This window comes from Haliotis asinina, chromosome 7 (genome assembly GCF_037392515.1).
Source record: "Haliotis asinina isolate JCU_RB_2024 chromosome 7, JCU_Hal_asi_v2, whole genome shotgun sequence".
Classification (NCBI taxonomy): domain Eukaryota; kingdom Metazoa; phylum Mollusca; class Gastropoda; order Lepetellida; family Haliotidae; genus Haliotis; species Haliotis asinina.
The window spans coordinates 51,844,807-51,866,132 of NC_090286.1; the positions used below are offsets into that span (position 1 = coordinate 51,844,807).

General features: G+C 39.5%; 2 protein-coding genes across 3 annotated transcripts; one reads left to right on the plus strand and one right to left on the minus strand.

Annotated features, from left to right (window-relative positions):
* Positions 1–784: 784 nt before the first annotated feature.
* LOC137291877 (FGGY carbohydrate kinase domain-containing protein-like) lies at positions 785–19,349 on the minus strand. 2 transcript variants are annotated; one of them, XM_067823423.1, is made up of 16 exons: positions 19,219–19,349; positions 17,793–17,973; positions 17,051–17,168; positions 16,358–16,509; positions 13,549–13,637; positions 12,358–12,485; positions 11,855–11,983; positions 11,063–11,160; positions 10,228–10,335; positions 9,539–9,600; positions 9,000–9,156; positions 7,900–7,974; positions 6,613–6,733; positions 3,564–3,658; positions 3,140–3,201; positions 785–1,533 (listed from the first exon to the last, which is right to left on the minus strand). In XM_067823423.1, the coding sequence occupies exons 2-16, from the start codon at positions 17,970–17,972 to the stop codon at positions 1,455–1,457; spliced, it is 1,653 nt and encodes a 550-aa protein (XP_067679524.1). In that variant the 5' UTR covers position 17,973; positions 19,219–19,349; the 3' UTR covers positions 785–1,454. The 2 variants fall into 2 exon arrangements, with proteins under 2 accessions (XP_067679524.1, XP_067679522.1); XM_067823421.1 differs by lacking the exon at positions 19,219–19,349 and having other exon boundaries at positions 17,793–17,976.
* Positions 19,350–20,487: 1,138 nt separating this feature from the next.
* On the plus strand, positions 20,488–20,772 carry LOC137292059 (protamine-like). The gene has a single exon (XM_067823605.1). The coding sequence runs from the start codon at positions 20,488–20,490 to the stop codon at positions 20,770–20,772; it is 285 nt and encodes a 94-aa protein (XP_067679706.1).
* Positions 20,773–21,326: the final 554 nt, after the last annotated feature.

The window sequence follows — 21,326 nt, forward strand, 5'->3', positions numbered from 1 at the left end:
TGGCATTGGGGGTGCAGTGTTCCCTTCTAAGCTGTGTACAAGCTACCTAAAGAATTTTTGTAAAGAGTACTTGAAAATACTTGCAATATTTGGTACAAGTGAAAATTTGAAAAGCAGGGAACTTTTGACCTCTGAAATGATTGCTTGACAAACCTGTATTTGTGAACATTAAAAACATAATTATGAATATCAAGTCTCAGATTAAGGAATGGATGTAAGGAACCTGCTTTCGCATGCAGAGTGAACTGAACACTGCATGGATTGAACACTGCATGGATTTACTGCAGTAACAGATGTGTGGCTGGGGAACCATACACAGACAGGTCACAATGTGACTGGATTCGGTTAACCAAGTAGATAATGTTTATTGTTCTGCAGACTGGATTTTGTTACATATTTGTATATAAACTCAGTCATTATGAAATAAATGTAGTTGTATATAAAAACCTAGTGTTTGTTTTGTGTTCTTGCTGAAATGCTGAACAAGCAATTACTGTGAAGTTCAGTGTATAAGATTATTTGCAGGCTGATATTACATTATCGCCACTTGATGAGTAGCTTGTTGTTGGTTATTGTTGTTCAACAGTCCAATATCCCACCTTGATGATGGTGGTTTTTGATGGCCAAACACACTAAGTATAGAATGACATCATTAAGTCAGCAATGCTAACCATCAGAACCTTTTGTCACCCGAAGACTGGAGGCCATTTCTTACCCATATCTTCACAGGTGGCGAAACTATAAACGCAGAACAAATCTCACTGTGCTCAAGCAATTTTTAAAGTTCGTCTTCTGTTGACTTTTATTTCTGGCAGTGTTGGAGTAGTGATGCCATGATTCAATGTGGGAGGTGTGAAACATTGTAAAGTATATATTTGACCAATCAAGTGTAAGCAAAACTGGTTATTCTCCATTTAGGATTAACATTTACATCATCAAGATCATCTGCCCCTCTGATCACATTGGGCAATACCAAACCACTATCAGCCTCCCACAAAACCTGGAAGGCCAATATATTAGTTATCCTTCATAACTTAAAATCATTTAGTGAAAATCAGTATCAGACTCAGTTCTCTTGCATCAAGTTCAGGATTTCTCAAAGCATATATCAGGCACCTGGAATAGATAAAACTTGGTTTATGTGTACCATGATAGACTTGCTGATCGTGAAACGTTAAGCCGTCAATCATCTTATCAGACACTAATGGAGATGATGTATACTGATTCTGTAAATGCATTAGAAAGAGATGGTATAAACCACATATTATTAGTCAGATTATGAATACAATTGGATAGCTCCCGAGTAAATATGTGATAAAACCACTGCCATTTATCTCTCCAGCTTTGTGTTAATTTATCAGGAATTTCCCAGAAACAGCAGACTGCACAAGCCTCCTGGACCTCTCTGCTGAGAGAGCTGCATCATTATATGGTGTTACACCATGTTCCTTTCTTCACTGGGCCATGATCTGTGTGTATTCCCGCTGGTGTTCTAACATCTTTAGGTACACCTGGTACTTCTTGTCATGATACCTGCAGTCACAAAACATCAGGTGTTTTACAAACAACATCAGAATAGATTAAGAAGTAAATTGATAAATAATCTTAATAATAGCAAATCCTTTTGGTAATCTTAATACTTGTAAGGCATTTTGGTCAACACTTAAGCATTTCTCTGGTGCTTCCTTCCCTGCTAGACCATGTATTGCATTGCATTTCTTTTTGTTACCTGAGCACCATGTTTGGATACTTGATTTATATACATCCTTGATAAAATCCAGGGTGTACTTTCAGATAAATCTCCTCTTGTACCCTGGATGCACCTACGGCTCTGATTGGCAGTTTTATTTCATCCAATGGACCCCACTTAATCTTAATAATAGCAAGTCCTTTTGGTCAACACTTAAGCATTTTCCTGGTGCTTCCCTCTCTGCTATACCATGTATTGCATTGCATTTTGTTTTGTTATGTGAGTACCTTGTTTGGATACCTGATTTAAATATGAACCAAGCAGACTATGATTGTCAAACACATGACTAAGTCAACTGCTTGATTACTTTTCATGGCAGACTCAACTTCTTTCAGTAGCGGGGGCGGTGGGGTAGCCTAGTGGTTAAAGCGTTTGCTCGTCACGCCGAAGACCCGGGTTCGATTCCCCACATGGATACAATGTGTGAAGCCCATTTTCTGGTGTCCCCTGCTGTGATATTGCTGGAATATTGCTAAAAGTGGTGTAAAACTAAACTCACCCACTCTTTCAGTAGTATTTAGAAGCTGATATGATGAACAAGAATGACCTTTTATGGATAGACAACTTCTTATATACAATGGATGCAACATATCGGTGTAGATGCTAACACTGTCATCGCTTGCTTCATGAAGGTGTTAGCGTACACCTCCTATCTTCACATCCATTGTCTATCCTTAAAGAATTGTTCCTGTGCCCCAAACTTGATTACATACAGTTCAATGTCACACAGATGGACAACTGCCGAATGCAGAGTCAAAACAACATTCTAAAATGGAAGAAGAACAAACAACGTGAAAGTTTAAGATAAGGAGCTCAATATATCAATGAATTTGCAGTCCTGTCAAAAAACAGCTCTGCATTCCCGTTGTCTCAAACTACAGACAACACCATTTATTAAGAATGGTGTGCGCTAACATTGTTGCACAGAAGCATGTTTATACAGGTTCTTCAGCTTGACCTGATCAAATGAATACTAGTGTATTGCATGACCGTGTCACAACTGGTTGGGTCTCTTATTTTGATGGGGTACACTTTTGTCAGGTTATTGTTAACATGTCTGAACAGCCAAGACAAGGCCAGCATTTGACATTTCAGTGCTGAGAAATCGTCAGCAATGTGCTAACTTTCTTTAAACAATTAGCTGCAGATGGTTTAGTGTTTCCTATTCGGACTTTCAGGCAGCATGCTCCCCTATTTAATGAAGTAAACTCGACCAGCCATTTGTACCGTTTGACCTCCTGGGTCATACGTATGTAGAGTAGCTCAGGTCAAGCTGAACAACCTGTAAATATCTGCACCAATAACTGCTTTCAGTTCAACACAGATGTGTGTCATGAAACTAAACATGTCCTGAACAAGCACTGCTGATAATGCGAAAGGGCAACTTACTGATGAACGTTCCTGTCTGGCATCACAACTGAACCTTTGCCACCCATCTTCACCATTGCCTCCTGAAAAGAAAATGCATTCAGAGAAAACACTCCTTGATAATCTCCCTTGGTCATATGGGAGCCAACGAATCATATATGAGTTGACCTTGACAGTCTCATGTGAGTTGACACATGCAGGTTATCTCTGATAGATGTGAGTTGACCAGTCAGATACCTGACAGTAAGTGTGTAAAACTTTATGCCGCTTTTAGCAGTATTCCAGTATATCATGATGGAGGACATAAAAAATAGGCTTAAAAAATGGTGGAGAATGAACCAAGGACTTCGGCGTGACGAGCAAACATCTTAACCAATAGACAACCCCACCATCCCTCTGACTGTAAGATGGAATCAATCTACATAGTAAGATGCGGTGTAAGTACCTGGATGCTGGCACAGTCTCCAGACGCCCTGGCCCCAAGTATGGCTGACCCCAGTAACACAGACTCTGTGTTGTCAGGCAGCACTACTGGCATGTCTGGAAGGAGAAGATTTAGTGGAAAATACCTGGGAATCGTTCAGATGATAGATGCATGAAATCTCACATTAATATCCTTATACCTATGAAAAACATTTGCCATCTGAAAATATGATGCAGCTGCCAAATTCCAAAATCATCACCAAGTAACACTTCAGTTATCTGTTTCTACAGTTTTATGAAACCCTTGACTCTCATGATAACAGTGTAATAGCCTACTTGGATTTTTTCTTCACTGGGTCCTGTTTCACAAAGCTATCATAACTCTATGACTGTCATAAGTCTGTTTCAGAAAGTTATCATAACTCTGTGACTGTCTTCAGTCAGTGTACCGTACAGGGGGTATGATAGTCGTAGCAATACAATATATAGAGAATCCCACCCAAGTGTTTATTGATATCAATTAAATCAACACAAGTTGGTAAGGTTACAAATATCAGAGGCTTGCCGAGGCTTTTATTAATGAGAGATGATATAATTGATATCAGCAGACATGAGTGTGAGATTCTTATTTATCATCAAAAATCATTCTTCATTAGTTTTCAGTGACAAATGTACATCTCTTAACACTGTACTACCATTAGACCTGAAGTTCAGCAATGTAATAGCATTGTGATGTCATCAATTTCATGATGTTGTTGCACTGTCAGGGCATTGTACAAAATCAACTGTCAAAACAATGTCTACTTAAGAAATACAGTTCGTTCTACCACCATGTATAGTGTAATAGAGCACACTTTCGCCCTGAACTATTATAGTTAAAGCACAAGGACGCATGACTATCATAAAGTTCTACTATAATAGTTCAGGACGAAAGTGTGCTTCATTACACTATACATGGTCATACAACAAACTGTATTTCTTTTCTCTGATGCCGTATTTAATAATTTCTAAGCCCAATTTTGATTAAGCTATGGCAGAAAACAAATGATGGTGTCTGTAAATTAAATTAAGAATCCTCACACAGGGCTAACTAATGCGCTGTTCTTTTGACATGTCAGCCCCCTATGTTAAGACAAACGTTACTAGAAAAACAAATGATGAACAATTTGGTGAAGGTTTATGTTCGGGTTAAATATCTTCTCTAGATCATTTTAATTACATCTGTGATTCTCTTAAACCATACAAGGCTGAAGCTGACTAGTCATGCAACGTTCCACGATTGCATTGTGGGAATGTAAACACTGCAAACATGTCTCCGTGTCTCTGTAAAATTTTGAGTGGAACTATGAGACATGTTATCCTTCGGAAAACATAAACGTGACGTTGGTTACATTGTGACGTAATGCAAAAAAGTTCGATTACGAGGGGGCAGACTGGAATGGCGCAGCGACATCAACACATTGTGACGTAATGCAAAAAGTGCACATTATTGTCTGATAAAGTATTGTGGATGCCTTTGATCTTTCACCGAAGCATCTTAGAATAAGAGATATCAAATGATCTCACGCAAGCAGTATCTCCTCTGGACCACAATTTTGGATGATAAATTTGTGATACTGGGTCCTCTGTTGTACTGTTCCACAAAACAACCGCACAGTTAAAGACTATCTTAAAGGTCACATGCAACGTAAAACACAACTTTGCAGATTCTGATACCTTTCGGTATGCACTTACCGAAACAAATCATAAAAAATGCCAATTCAACCTATAAAGTTGAAAAAAAACCGCGATGAAAAAAAGCGAAATCGGAGTTCAAATGTTTCACTAAATTCCCCCCAGAGCTGGGGGGAAAACTGGTTTCAATAGCTGTGCTGCACTGCGTCCATAACGCATGCGCAGTGAATAGGTGCATGCCCAGCGTCTGAGGTCATGAGCCGTAGTCTGTCACAGAGAAAGCTCAGTGTCTGGTTTATTCACACCTATATGTCTGCCTGCCTGTCTGCGAAAGACAACATGCAATACACAGCTTCAATCATTGACCATGTGCAATTTGAACTTAACACCTACCAGACTATACAACATAAAGAGAATATGATGATTTATGAATCGTGCACCCAAGTCCAGTGTCTGCTACATTATGTAACTAGGCACGTGTGATACATATGACATGTTTTTATGTCTGTGGGTTGCAAACAAACTACATTCATTTTTTTCGGATGACTGGATCTGATGGAAACTGGTGCAAACTCTTGTAAGCTTCAAGTCCTGCTTTGTACTTGGACGAACGACAGTTTCCAGTTCACCATCTCTGCTGAGATAATTTTTGATTGGAACGAACGAAAATTCAGAGAACATGTATTTTCCAAACCCAACATCTCTATATACATTCTTCATGGATAACGACTTCTTTTAGAGTATATGATTTTGTTTAACAACAGTATATGAATCCATACTGAAACGACACATCAAGTGCACAAAAAGAAGTTGTTATCCATAAAGAATCTTACTTTCTTGTGACTGGCTATACTTCTAACATGCCCATCAAACAGATCATCTTTCTGTACACACAACGAACCCTCAGCATATCAGCAAATGAAACAGCCAATCGGCAGTCGTCGTTACACTTGAGTGCATATCCACCCACTATGACTGGGCTCGGTCTCCCGAGGGCTTCGTTTCGGGGGAAGTAAGCCCAAGTACAAAATATTGCACTTTTGAATCGCGATTGTACGCTTATAATTTTGTTTATTTGTTTTTTTAAAAGCAGGAATGTATATTATATGTCATGAATAAGTGATAAATGTGTTTTAATTATGTTTGATTTTTTGGTTGCATGTGACCTTTAAGTCTGTGTTGAGGTATGAGAGTTACGGTTACCATAGCGCTAAGATTGTTTAGTACAACAGCACCTTGGACCTACACTACAATGAAATCCCATTTCACAAAGCTAACATCTCACTACTGTTGTCATACCTCTTATACTTTGACATAGACTTACGATGGTCATAGAGTTACGACAGCTGTGTGAAAATAGGCCCTGGACTATGGAAAGAACCTCAGTGTGTACATACGGAGTATATCTGCCGTGGTGGTGACAAACAGCTGGTTGTTTCGGAGTCCTCCGCATAGATACACCAGAGAAATGCTGTGACCACTCTTGTTCATCTCTGAGATGATGTGACGAGTGCCATACTGTAACCATGGTAAACACACATCAAGACAATGCATTGTGAATCAACTGCCATTGTGCAATCACACAGTTAATGTTACACGAGTAATGTGCCACATTGTTACCATGGCGACCATAGACAGTAAATGTTAATGTGTATCGTGCCATACTCTTAACCGTGCATTATACAGTGAATGCTATATATGTGTGTGGTGGCACAATGTAAGCATGGTAACCATGCATTATACAGTGAACGTTACATGTGTATGGTGGCACAATGTAAGCATGGTAACCGTGCATTATACAGTGAATGTTACACGTGTATGGTGGCACAATGTGAGCATGGTAACCGTGCATTATACAGTGAATGTTACACGTGCATGGTGGCACAATGTAAGCATGGTAACCGTGCATTATACAGTGAACGTTACATGTGTATGGTGGCACAATGTAAGCATGGTAACCGTGCACTATACAGTGAACGTTACATGTGAATGGTGGCACAATGTAACCATGGTAACCGTGCACTATACAGCGAACGTTACATGTGTATGGTGGCACAATGTAACCATGGTAACCGTGCATTATACAGTGAACGTTACATGCGTATGGTGGCACACTGTAAGCATGGTAACCGTGCATTATACAGTGAGTGTTACATGCGTATGGTGGCACAATGTAACCATGGTAACCGTGCATGATACAGTGAGTGTTACAAGCATATGGTGGCACACTGTATGTGTATATCTTGTACCATGGGTCATTCAGCAATAACTGATACCGTAGATGTAATGCATGGATCGCCAGAGTAGGACAACCAACACTGTTATATGACGATCCATGGATTACATCCATGAAATCAGTAAACGTGAGTGAGTGAGTTTAGTTTTACACCGCGCTCAGCAATATTCCAGCCATGTGGCAGCAGTCTGTAAATAATCGAGTCTGGACCAGACAATCTAGTGGTCAACAGCATTAGCATCCATCAGCGTAATTGGGAAGTGATGCCATGTGTCAACCATGTCAGCGAGTCTGAACACCCAATCCCGTTTGTCGCCACTTACAACAAGCATAGTTGCTTTTTATGGCAAGCATGGGTTGCTGAAGGCCTATTCTACCACGGACATTCACAGGTCATCATTAAACAACAATGATGGGTGCCATACTCTACCTACTAAGGCAGACTTACAGTGAGAGCTTGTACTGTAGCCAGATAGACGAGAGCTAAGTTATCTATGCCAGATGACAGAGTCAAACCACACACCTGGAACCACAAAACATGGGCATTATCATAATTTACAGCAAAAACGGATAGAATTATCATTAAAATGCCCACATGTTATCAGAAATGAGCGGGCCACTGTAACTTGATAATGCTCGCAAAATGCTTGACGACAGGCCATTATCAAGACCGTTGTTAGGTGACGTCATAAGTAGCTCAGCTGTTGAAGTTCAATCACCTATGGCTCGTTTGAATTTGGGTTCATTGTTGACGATATATCTGGCTCACATTCATCTCATGCAATTGTGCCATTATGCACTTTCTTGCCTGTGCCAACCATAACAATTGTACCATAAATTACAACATACTGCAATGAAAACAGTGACTGGAACTCAATCATTGTTGAGCACTGAAAACAATGGTGACTGGTAGTATGGGCAAAGGTCAAGGTCGTATGTCGTCACTTTCAATAGTGTTGTCATCTGTGTTGTTCTATGACGTGTCTATATTTGTAAATAGTGTGTCAGTGACCTCCGTTGTTTGTTGTTAGCAGTAAATGCTTCTAAACCTATGTCATGGTTTTATTCCTATTTTACTAAATTACCCATTCTGTTCATTTTAGCTAAAATAATGGTAACCCTTATAATACTGTACCTGTAGCAAGTTTAATAGAAGCTTCATGTGTTTTTGATTGAACACCATTGATAAATTCAATTCAATATATTGCTTGAGATAACATGAATGTTTTAAGCCAGGAAATGTTTGTAAACTGTGGATACTGCAATTTGTTCCATATGGTTCACCAGCAGTAGGATAGACTATAACAGCTGCATGGTGAAACAAGTGTTTGACTCTAAGACATTGACCAATAGTCACGGTTACACTTCTATCATGTTCCAGTGTGAGGTGTTAGAAAATTGCCAGACACCAGGGAATAACTGAGTGTACATCCTATAATAATAAATATATAAATATAATAATAATCATTTGGAAACACATTCTGTAATTAAGAAACTTTGACTATCAAAATCTTGCAATTACTTTTGCAAAACAACTTACGAACTTACCATTCCTTTCAAAGAAGGGTCAGCAATGGGTGAACGGTTACCATGAAAATCTGGCCAAATGTGAAGGTCAGCGGTGAGTTGAGCTACAGATTGTCTCCCCTTGTTATCAGCCATAACCTCCAGTTGGCTATTGAGGAAGCTATGTATGTGGACACCGCTGTTGGTCAGTTAGAAGACATTCTTAGTAAATAAAAACGTGCAAATTATTCAATCTGTTTTATGACAGTAAGATGAGATTTGCATTTGATTGACCCTAGTGAGTTGTTTCATATGTTCAAAAGGTATACTGAGTGTCTATGGCAAATTAATCAGGATTCACCAAGATTCTACGTCATGATTCATGAGTCATGATACACTGGTTTATCATAATGCACTTGGGCCATGATCATACATATATTATGACTCATTGGTTCATCATGCCACTTGGATCATAATATACTGATTCCTTGGGGATTGTGTTCTGGAGAGCACAAGACTCTGATCAATCTCCTTAATAATGGATAATCTTGATGGAAAGAATGAAGTAACTGTGAAATTACCTTTTCTTGGCCTGTGAAAGAGCCTCCTGATATGTTGGGTGACTCTCAATTACAAAGTCTATCTGCAATAGAACACAATTCCATCATCACAATGACTACAGACTATAGGTATGCTCAACAGTCTGAAGCCCAGTGTTGGTCCACTTACATGCATTCTATTTGGTATGAAACTGGAACATTGTCAGTTTTAATGTGGTCGTCAGTGCCTTCCTTAAAAGATAAACAGAAGACAGATGTGTGTTTGGAAATACTTAAATCAAGTCTAATTTCCAATATTAGACTGAATGTGGTTCCATTTCAAACTGAGTATTTCTTTCTGTCATTTCTAACAATGTTGCAACAACATCATAACAAGGGACAAGTGAAATGAGCTTCACATGTTATTCCAGTGATAGAGATTGCAACCTGGGGTATCAGTGAACGATGAAACATTACCTACTGAGCTAACTCACTGCCCTAGTCCTACAATAAACAGCTCCATTATATTCACTTAGCTCGGAAACGTTCCTTACCTAAAGGATGTCTACCTTCATTTTACTAGAGTTTACAGATGAGCATCCACCCTCACATAACCAGTGTTTACCTACTAGCTTGCCAGTAGCACTCTGTCCACCCTCATTTAACCAGTGTTTACCTACTAGCTTGCCAGTAGCACTCTGTCCACCCTCGTTTAACCAGTGTTTACCTACTAGCTTGCCAGTAGCACTCTGTCCACCCTCGTTTAACCAGTGTTCAGGTAACATGGCAGAATAGTATGGCCCCCACACTCCACCAACAAAAATGGCTGATTTGCTGATCTGAAATGGAAGATATGATAAACATTTAATGCACAATTTTCAGCAATATTTTGACATGTGTTATGTAGACATATTATGAAGGTCATATGCACTCACTGCTGCTTCATACTGATGCAATAAAAATCTTATCCCTAACAACATCGGGGGAAAACTTGCAAACAGAGAACACTTGTCATACATGCAATGTAAGCAATTGCTCCATACATCAAAAACTGTCACACAAGGTCTTGCCCGTGTTAGCTGAAATGGGGCCTATTTCACAAAGCTATTGTAAGCCTATGATCTCGTAACTTTACTCCCAGCATTCATACCTCCTATACTGGAACATAGGGAGTACGAATGCTATGAGAAAAAGCATGAGATCTTTGGTATATGAGAGCTGTGTGAAACGGGGCTCTGCATTAAATCACAAGCTATGTGTAAGACATAACTTTATGGGGTTTATTTAAAACAACGTTCGTCCGGTAGAGGGTGTAAGAATCAATTTAATACAATGTTGCATTTATTCATTTGAACTTTTTGATTTCATATTGTAATCTGAATTCGAAATATTCAGGTGAAAACGTTATACGATAGTTTCCCTCAGGGCTGATGATTAGTATTATTGAGAGAAACGTATTATTCATTCTTAGAGATATGTGGTGTGATACAAGTGATTATGCATGTATTATAGTGTTTCTCAGCTGACGTCCAATCCCAAATGCTTCACAGTACACTAAAGACTCACAGCCATATGGCAGGAAGATGTACCGCAGATGAGGACAAGTCGATCAGTTATGGGTGGCAGAGGGCTCATGAGACTGGTAGGGACACACCCAAGACAACCTGCAGAGAGTATGAAAAGGTTGTTACAGGAATGATTAACCTTGGTGCACAAAACATGTTGATATTTAGTGAACACATATACTTCCTTTGGGACATATTTCCTTAAAAACTCATTAAATTGTGCACATAAAAGCAGAAGACAGAAGAGAAAATTTCAGAATGATCATAATTACAACATACCTACTTTTTAAACCTACATAATAGATTGACCATATCTTTGCATGGAATATTTCAAATATACATTACTTGGATTAGTTTCAAATTTAAATAGACTTTTTAATATTGTCATAAACATGCCTTTAGCTTTATGGGACATAATTCTATTCTAAAGGAGTGTTCCAGTTTAAACTTCTAAGTAATAGTATCCTAAGGTTACTTGTGAAACCTGTTCAATATTGGCAGTACTAAAGCCCATATATTTCAATAATACATTTATCAAGCTACAGATTGTCAACAACTGTAGGTAGATCAGCAAATACTAAAGACCATGGGTACACTAGCTTGGATTTACAGCATCGTTTCAGCCATTGGCGATGGAGCTACTTATCCATTTACAAAACATATTTATCAAAACTTTTCAAAAAATTCAATTTCTCTAAAAACAACCCAATTGTTAAATGGTAATTGACATGGTTAAAAAAGATCTTAATCAGAAAGCATATATTAGACACAGCATGTACAATTTCCTTCTCACCAATTCCCCCTGCATGTGCGTCAATGAGAGCAGTTCCAACTGGAGTTCCTGGGTTCAAACCCAGCTCTTCTGCCGCCTCTGGAGTTAATCCCTCTCCACAAGCCTCTCCTGGTGCTTGCACATCAGTTCCTGTGCACACAAGTTCTAATAACACACATGACTACAGAAGATAACAATATCTATGTGAAGTGTTGCCACATTTTACAAGGTAGATATCAAATCCATTATCATTATACCTTAGTGAGATCTGTAAATACGCAATACATGACAATCATATATTAGGTATAAGACATTGTTACGCATTCTGTTCGAAATGAAGGATGTCAGAGATAGGACTAATGTCTTCAGACCACTGACGTATGTACGTAAAACAATGAAATACTATAAATTTATACATTTTAACTATCTGAAGGTGCCAACAAGAATTGAACCAAGGATAGTGGCTTGAAAGCATGATCACTGATTTAAATGCACAAAAAAATTTACATATGCAAAATGTGCACCTATTTTGCTGTAGTTATCATGTATTAGATCTTCCAAGCCTATCTTCTTTAAGAAGTCTCCATTCCACCCTGAGTCTGTCTCTGTCCCAGCCACATAGCCCCACTTACACACCAGCGTGCACAGGGATCTGCAGCATACCAGGAGATGAGTGAGTGCATGAGTGAGTGAGTGAGTTTAGTTTTACGCTGCACTTACCAATATTCCAGCTGTATGGCTGTGGTCTGGAAATCATCAAGTGTGGACCAAACAATCCTGTCATCAACATCATAAACATCTATGTATACAAATGGGATACAACATCAACCAAGTCAGACCATCCGATTCCGTTAGACAACAAGCATGGGTTGCTGACGACCAATTCTAACCCAGATCTTCACGGGTCTGCTAAAAATATCATGGCAAGGGACATTTAGATGTGGGCTTGACACATTTTATCACATAGAGAATTGAATCAGGACCTTAGGTGTGACAAATGACCACTTTAACCATTGTCTTCCTCATCATTCTGCACATCATGAAACATTGTACAGAAAGATGTTTGTCATGTACACAGCTGGTTCTATTCAAGGGGCCCTGGACTGCAGTGTATATATAGTATGCACTAATTATTGGATACCAGGCCCCTCTAAGTAATTGAAAGAATTACAGCAAATTTGAAGGAATTGTATCTCAAATGTAAACAAACGCAGCCCACTCGCAAAACAACTGCAGCCATATCGGCAATTTAGCGGTAATAACTGAAACACATCGGCCATATTGGAAGCAATGTCGGTAATACTTGAAACACATTCGGACGTCTTCAGAGATTTTTCGGCTCACTTCCGTGATTTGTCGGTCGCGAACGGAAACTCACGCAGCAAAACATGGAGTCTTTTGAAGAAGCACTTTTTCAATTACTTAGGGGGGGCTGGATACTATCAAAGTAAATACTTTTAATATTACTGCCAACAAGCATATGAACATCTAACAGATTGCATGCATTGTGCATTGTTTTCAATAGACAGACAGTGTGTATCAAATGGACACAAAGTGTGTCTTACATGGACAGTGTGTGTATCACCAGCACAAAACACATGCCTCACCTGTACAGACTGTGTGACTCATCTGTACAAAACATGTCTCACATGACAAAGACAGCATGTCTCAGCTGGAGAGAGTGTAATGTCTCACTTGGACAGAGTGTGTCTCACCTGGACAGAGAGTGTGTGGCCTTCCAGGTAAGGAAGTCTGGCAGATCAAAGAAGTGTGCGGAATGGTTCCAGCACTGATCCTTCAGCTTCTGCAGAAGTATATGAAACAAGTAAAACAGACTGACTTAACAAAATGTCTTCTGGATCTGTTTGTGGTACATTTCAACTTTCACTTTCATCTCAGTAGAAACAAGTCTCAGTAACAAATCTTAACCTGCTGGTATAGTATTCCCGGCAATGATTGAGAAAGTTGTTTTGGCAAATATTCAATACATGTGCATAAACCATAAACGTTTAACTTCAATAAATAGGCTGTGATATGATTCTCTTACAAGCTGCATACTTTGTGAGACTTCCTTGTCCTGCACTACACGACTGAATGTGCCTAGGCACACACATAAAATTAAATATGTGAAACACATCAATGTAATGCTTAACACCATGGTACTGAATCAATGTTGTCAACAGAACACCAGATGTTCCATACCACATATTTGTGGACAACCATGATTAAGAACAGCTGGTCATTGTCAACTTAATCAATACAATTTATTTACACTTTATAGATCAAAATGAATCTAAAAGCTATACTGGTTGATAACATATTAGGTGTGACTAATCAAAGGAATGAACTCTTGGGACAGCAACAGACTACTGCAACATACTACTGTGATAGCCATATTCTATTGCAACCAGCTATTGCAATGTCTTTTTTCCACTTGAATTGTCTCATCTGAAGTCATTACCAAAATGAATGTACTATTAATATGAAAGTTGAAGTTTTAATAACTGACAAAAACTTGAAACTCAGACAAAGTAAACAGTTAAAACAAAGTAATTGTTATTCACAATTTCAAACTCCTCGTCCCATGCAATGCTGACTGCCATGTTTGTTTACTTTCTGCATTTTGCACTGCACATTTATCAACTGAAATCAATCACTAAAGTGTTGATAGTCACACATACTATCGATGCATCGGCAGTTATTCATTTTTTTCATCATCGATTAATTGCTACTGGCGGCTCAACAACTGCAATCCATTAATAGTTTCATGAATCATTACAGCAACGTTACTGATCAAAGTCTGTAGGTAATCGACAGCATATCTCAATATTCAATTATTTCTTTCTTCATATCCTCAATATCCTGAGTCCTTTTTGGTTTATTCTGTCCTTCATTAGCCTCCATATTCTCAATAGGGTTAAGATCTGGGCTGTAGCTGGGCCAGTCTAACATTTTAACATTTTCGTCCAACAAACCACTCTTGGAAAATCCATTTATGTCGACATGTCATTCCTTTGTCAAATTTCCAGTGAACATACACAAGCATCACACCATATGATGATATCCCACCCTACATGTGAAATTTTGGGCTTATTTTGGGCTTTGGTAGATAGGCTTCATTGTATCTTTTGTCCAAATTTTAACTCAGTTCTGAAAAAGCCAGACAGAACTTTCATCAGAAAAGAAAATATCATGAATGGTAAGGCAATCCCGGGGCCATTTCACCCAGTTTAGTCTTTGTAATTCTTGTCTTAGGATTTCATAATGAGGGCTGGTCACAAAGTTCTTGGTCTGCATAACTTCTAGTAGTATAGGGAATGGGCCACCCCCATTCCCTATACTACTCTTCTAGACTGGTGACACCAACTAATCTTTAGTAGTGTTGTTGGACATTGTTCTTCATTAGCATTTCCAGTTATTTTACTCAAACAGATCAACTTGTTCGAAAGCAACAGATCCTTGAACCACAATTGAATGTCTGTCACCTACCTCTTTTGCATTAGTCACAACCCTTTCAAAATCATCTAGAACCAGCTTTCATTTCTCTTCTGTTGTCTAATCAGCTATGTCAACAAAGAAAGCCATCTGCTACTCCAGGGGAGATAACTCTTGATGAAGTAAGTTTCATTCTTATGCCTACAAGAGTTGCCTCCCATACTAAGGAACTTACTACATAAAATAACTCATATTTTAACATTCTATTGTCAGTATTAGGAAAAAAAGATTAGTCTTGGCAATGGAGGATAGTGTTGACAAAGCAGTCCTTCGCTGTACTTTTAAACAATTCAGCCAGTGATGACAACTGCATGATATTCTTGGGGACTTAAGGTGCCACAATTTGGAATGGGGTGTTAAATCCCATAGTTGAGGATGAGCTCTCCATTCATTCAAATCTCCAATTAAGTTTATAATTAATTCCTTAATATGTTAAAGATCTACAAATGAGCTGCTGCAGTCTGTATTCATACACCATATAGACAGCAGAATAACTGTCCAAGGTGGTGTCAAACCCATCTCACTACAATGTACCTTCTTCACACCTGAAACTAACATGACTTACAAGTGACTGTCAGAGTGGTCTCCCGTTGGCATGCCAGAAACCTATCATTATGGGTTCAAATCCTGCTTTCGCCATATCATGTTTGTAGGTTTGGCAACACCATTCCACTGTTCACATTTAGCTAAACGTATAAGACATCAGTGGCATATATCACTTCAGGTTTGTCTTCCCACTCAAGTTAACGTAGCAGGATGTGGAGTCATCAAACAGATGGCATCCCTACCTTGTCAGCATGCTGACAGGATTAACCTTTTTGGTCATGTGGACAAGGCATCTTACCTCAGATCTGAAGGTCTGTGGTTCAAATCCCAGCCCTGGACTTTTAACTGGTACACTAACATGACACGATCATAGCTGGAATACTTGTCAAAATGGAGTAAAACCCCAAATAACTCACTAGCTTAAGCTCACAGTTGTTCAGTTCAAGGTGGTATTAGATCTACTACACTGTACTCCCCTCACACCTGTTTAAGCCAGCAGAGTTTGGGCATCTGCATCTCAAGGGACATCCTGCCCCCCACGTACTGCAACACCGAGCTCCCCGTTTGGTTGATGACATTGGCCGGGGTTGCAGCACGGTGGTCCATCCACAGGATCACGTTACATTCAGGTTGTCCTGTCAACATGGAAACAGCATCAACTCAATGTCTGACACTTTTCACTGTGTATGGAATCCACGTATGTTTTAGTTACTGGTTTTTGTGTCAGTCTAAATTTTGTTTTAGGCTACTGGGTAATATCATTCCGCTGTCGATTTCCTCTACCAGTTGATTCATGAAGGTCAGGGTTAGGGTTTTGGCCTTCAGTATCCCATGCTTGTTGTAAAAAAGGCAACAAACAGGATTGTGTGGTCCACCTCTCTGACTTGATTGACACATATCATCGGTTTCCAAATGCGCAGATCAATGTTCTTGGTGTTGATCACTGTATTGTCTAGTCCAGACTTGATTATTTACAGACAGCTGCCATATAGCAGGAATATTGCTGAGTGCGGCGTAAAAGTGAACTCACTCACTCCACTAGCAGTTTCATGGTAGGTGTAGTAAATTTACACAAAGATATAATTTCACTGTCCATGTTATGTTTGGTGTGTAGACCTGGTGTATGAAGTCAAATGAAGATGTCACTTCACTGTGCATATACCTTAAATATTTTACCTGTTTTACTGACTGACACAGGCTCGAAGTGTTGGTTGAGGACGACCAGAGAGCAGGTTCCATCAAAACCAACACCTCTCACCTGGTCCTTGTCCACACCTGACATCTCCAGCACACTCTGGAAAAAGAGTCACTATAGCTAAACAAGGCCACATATGCATGTTTACAGTTACGATACCTTAAGGGACTTAGCTAATGCTTCTCACAGGATAATCTTTGGCACCATGTCTGCAGCAAATGACAGCAAACGTTCCAAAAATAAATTACAATTTCTCAGGTTCGAGGCAGACGAGAATATACCAAAAGTCCATTTTAATTAACAAACAAACCCACCCTCCCTTGAGTATCTAGTTTGGATTCCATGAAAAGTCCCTGCTTTGCTATAACTAAATTCAACATCTGAAACCAATACTACAAACTAAGTTCAAGATTCTAGTGTGGTGTGGTAGGTGAGTAGTAAAAGCGTTCAGTCATCATGCAGAGGCTAAGTTCAATTAACAAGGGTACAATGTGTGGAGCCACGATCTTGTGCCCTCAACTTCCACATACACTAAATAGCTGCTGACTGCGATATGGCAGCAATATTACCGAGGGGATGTAAACATTTAACTCAAAATGCATTTGAGCACAAGGATCTGCAAAGATCTACAAATCTACATGCCGAAACACAAACTGTTCTTCTCCCAATCATTAAGACAATAAAACAATGTGCAATGTCAACATGAAAAGAGAAATGAAGTACTTTGACTGTAGATGTGACAGCAGACCAGATGTTGTCTGAAGACTGTTCATAGTGATCAGTTGCAGGGTTCCAGGTAGTGATCTCCGCCACTGATGTGGCCATCAGTTCCCCTGCCTCGGACACAATGGCCGCCCGCACACTTCCTGTCCCAACATCTACTCCAATGTAGTGTTGCATCATTCTGCAGAATCGAAACACAGGGGTGTGTCTTATGTACAGAACAGCATCCAAGGTTATGTAGACAGATAATGCCAATCAAACAAATCATGTAGAAAGAAGCTGAAAGGAATACGGGTCATGGTGAAGGGAACTGGGGAGAAAGGATGTGCTCAAGACCGTTTTATTGGATGACTATGCATGCATGCATGTGTGTGTGTAGGGAGGTTGTGGGGGTGTGGATATGGTGGTGTGTGGGTGTGCTTGCATGGGGTATGGCTTGTTAGTGGTGGTCCGATTGAGTGGGTGAGCGTGTTTAGTTTTATGCTGCACTAAGCAATATTCCAGCTATATGGGGGCAGTCTATAAATACTAGTAATCGAGTCTGGACCAGACAATCCAGTGATCAACAGCACAAATGGGAACCGATGATGAACCAAAGCAGACAGCCTGACCACCTGATCCCGTTAGTTGCCTCTTACGACAAGGAGAATCGCCTTTTGTGGCAAGCATGGGTTGCTGAAATCCGATTAACTGAAATAATCGAAGATTAGTTGCAGTTACAAAATGACCAAGCAATCACATTTTCTCACAATCGAACACAAACAATTTGGGAACTACTGATTTAGTTTTTGATACACTTGATGACGAAACATATCTTCAACATTGTCAGGGACTGAAAACATGTATAGTTCTTAGAAAACTCACTTCACTAACTGAAAAGTCATGACTGAATAATTTTCTTGAAGACTCTAGGAAATTTATGTTCATGACATATTAGTCATCAAGAAGCAAGATGCATTATGTTATACACATCTGCAATAAAGTACAGTAACAAGGTGGAGTGCATACTTCAATTTTACCCGAGTTTCTATAGTCATTTGACAAAATTTCAGGACAAAAGGAGGGTGTGCATCCCTGCACGGGAGTACGGGAGGAACTATTTTCGAAAATCTAACACAAAAATAATGATACTTCTCAAATTTGTTTACAACGGTCAAGATGTGACCAGGCCGAGATGCACAGCGATGTCTTGACTGTACACAGGGCCGCATCGCAGCTCTCGTCCAGAGCTAACGTGGCGTAAGATAGTTGCTGTGACAGTTAAAGTTCATCGGTATCATTTTGTCAGTAGGTGGTGCAAGTAACATTGGCTGGACACTTTGACGGAGACTTGTTAATTGGGTGACGTACCGTGCATCTTTCGCATAAACGCCCGTGTGTCACGCGATGCTGATTAATTCTTTGAGGTACATTACCTACAACTTACCAATCCGTAACACTCGTGCCAAATGCCAGGAAGGACACTGTGCCACGTTAACATGCGATTCACTATCGTGCAGTTGGAAAAAACAACAACACTAAACACAAAATTCTAGCAAAGGGGGGTTACTCTGATTTCTTAACACGCCTCGTTAAAAATAACTTCGTGCATATACGAATTATCTCGTGCAAGGTCGAATCACTAATAGCATGTAATCTATTTTCTGTATGATCATGAAATTTGGATTCTGTCTCATTCTATTTATTTGGGTATGCCCCTCTCCCCACCCACCACCCCCCGAAAAAAAAAATACAAGGAAATAAATAAATAAATAAATAAATAAATAAATAAATAAATAAATAAATAAATAAATAAATAAATAAATAAATAAATAAATAATGTAGGATGTACATTTATATCTGTATGAGTATTCTTTTTGAAAGCCTCCCTATATTTCTACATCACTAAGGTCCAGTTTATCCAGGGACATAGCGATGTAAGACATGTCACATATTTGTTCAGACGTAAAAATTTCAATAACACTAGTGAAGCTTGCATCATATTTCATATTGAGGCAGGCTCTTGATAAGGAAAATGATCGAGGCATGTACATAGTACATGCATCGCCAGTGGTGTTAACGTTAAAACGTAACGAAAAAAGAAACCAGTTAATGAAAAAGCATCTGATTCTATATCCAGACCAATATTCTCAATTACCAAGACCCACAACGTACAAACACACTCTACTACAAACACAAGCAACAGGAAAGACAATGCCATTTCCCGGTTAAAAACACGCTAAACAAATGTGAAAAAAGTGAAAAGAGCAATAAATAAGTAAACCGAAAAACAGAAAACAAAACAAACAAGCAAAAAAAACCCAAAACACCCCCCAAAAAAAATCCAAAAAAACCCCCCAAAAAACAAAAAAAAACACAAAAAAACAAAACAACAACAACAAAAACAAAAAACAAAACAAAAACAAAACAAAAACACACAACAACAACAAACAATAACAAAACAAAACAGAAATGATTTCGTTAGTTTCATTCGCTAAATATTTAACCAGTTATATTTCATTCAGCACTAAATGCATTTCCACCATCGCTGCTATGGCCAACCTTCCAGCACCCGGAGGGGCAACGCTGATACTTGCGACGTCGCTACGTCCGGTTGCTAGGTGTCTTCTCAAACGTCCGCGCGTTGTGGATATAACGCGCGAAAACCTCTGCCACAGGCATTCATCCCAGTGTCACTGTGTTGAATGCTTTAACGATGGCTAAGGTTCGCTCCAAGTCGAGATCCCGTTCTCGATCCCGATCTGCCAAGAGGGCAAGACGGGGGTCCCGCCGACGCTCGAGGTCGGCCTCCCGTCGTCGTCGACGCACGGTCTCACGCAGAAGGAGATCGGCCTCCCGTAAGAGGAGTGCATCACGACGACGCAGGAGGACTCGCTCAAAGAAGCGTAGGGCCGGACGCCGTCGCCGCAGACGATCGGTGAAGAGAGCAGGCAAGCGTAAGGCACCCAAGAGAAGGCGCCGACGCAAGGCTCGTCGTTAAACGGACAGTCGCTTCGGTGAAGCTCAGTTTGTAACACCATCGGCCCTCTTAAGGGCCACCAAATATCCCAAAAGAAGCTTGAAACAATGCAAAACTGACTTGTTCTTAGTATGTTCTGAATAGTTTTGACCGTCACGAAAATTACGACCCGACCCCCTCAACAAAACGATAAAACATCTCTTTGCTAACTACCAGACAACAAAACAAACATATCACCTATAAAGTTAGGAACAGATTATACCAGTTCGACAAAGAAAAATATATTTCTACCAAACGATGAATAAGTTAAATCCACATATTAAAAACATGAAATTTTGTAAAATAAGAACTTTATAACATCTGATATTATAAAGTTCTTATTTTACGCTGTTTTGACAAATTTGCAAAGGCAAGGTCATGTTTATGAGCGTTTTTTCGAGTAGAAAAATAGACAGGTTCTGGCAATTTCCCCTCGAGAAACGTTAAATTAATGAGAACAATACCAAGGGAGATAACTCTAACTTTCCTCTATTGATTCCCGTCTCATTGGAGTGTTCAGACTAGGTGCATTCAAG

Coding starts and splice junctions, on each gene's coding strand:
- LOC137291877 (XM_067823423.1), bottom strand. CDS start 17,972: ATGATGCAACACTACATTGGAGTAGATGTTGGGACAGGAAGTGTGCGG. Junction 11,161..11,854: donor CGCACATGCAGGGGGAATTG/GTGAGAAGGAAA, acceptor TACTCTCTGCAG/GTTGTCTTGGGTGTGTCCCT. Junction 9,157..9,538: donor CTTTCACAGGCCAAGAAAAG/GTAATTTCACAG, acceptor ACTGACCAACAG/CGGTGTCCACATACATAGCT.
- LOC137292059 (XM_067823605.1), top strand. CDS start 20,488: ATGGCTAAGGTTCGCTCCAAGTCGAGATCCCGTTCTCGATCCCGATCT.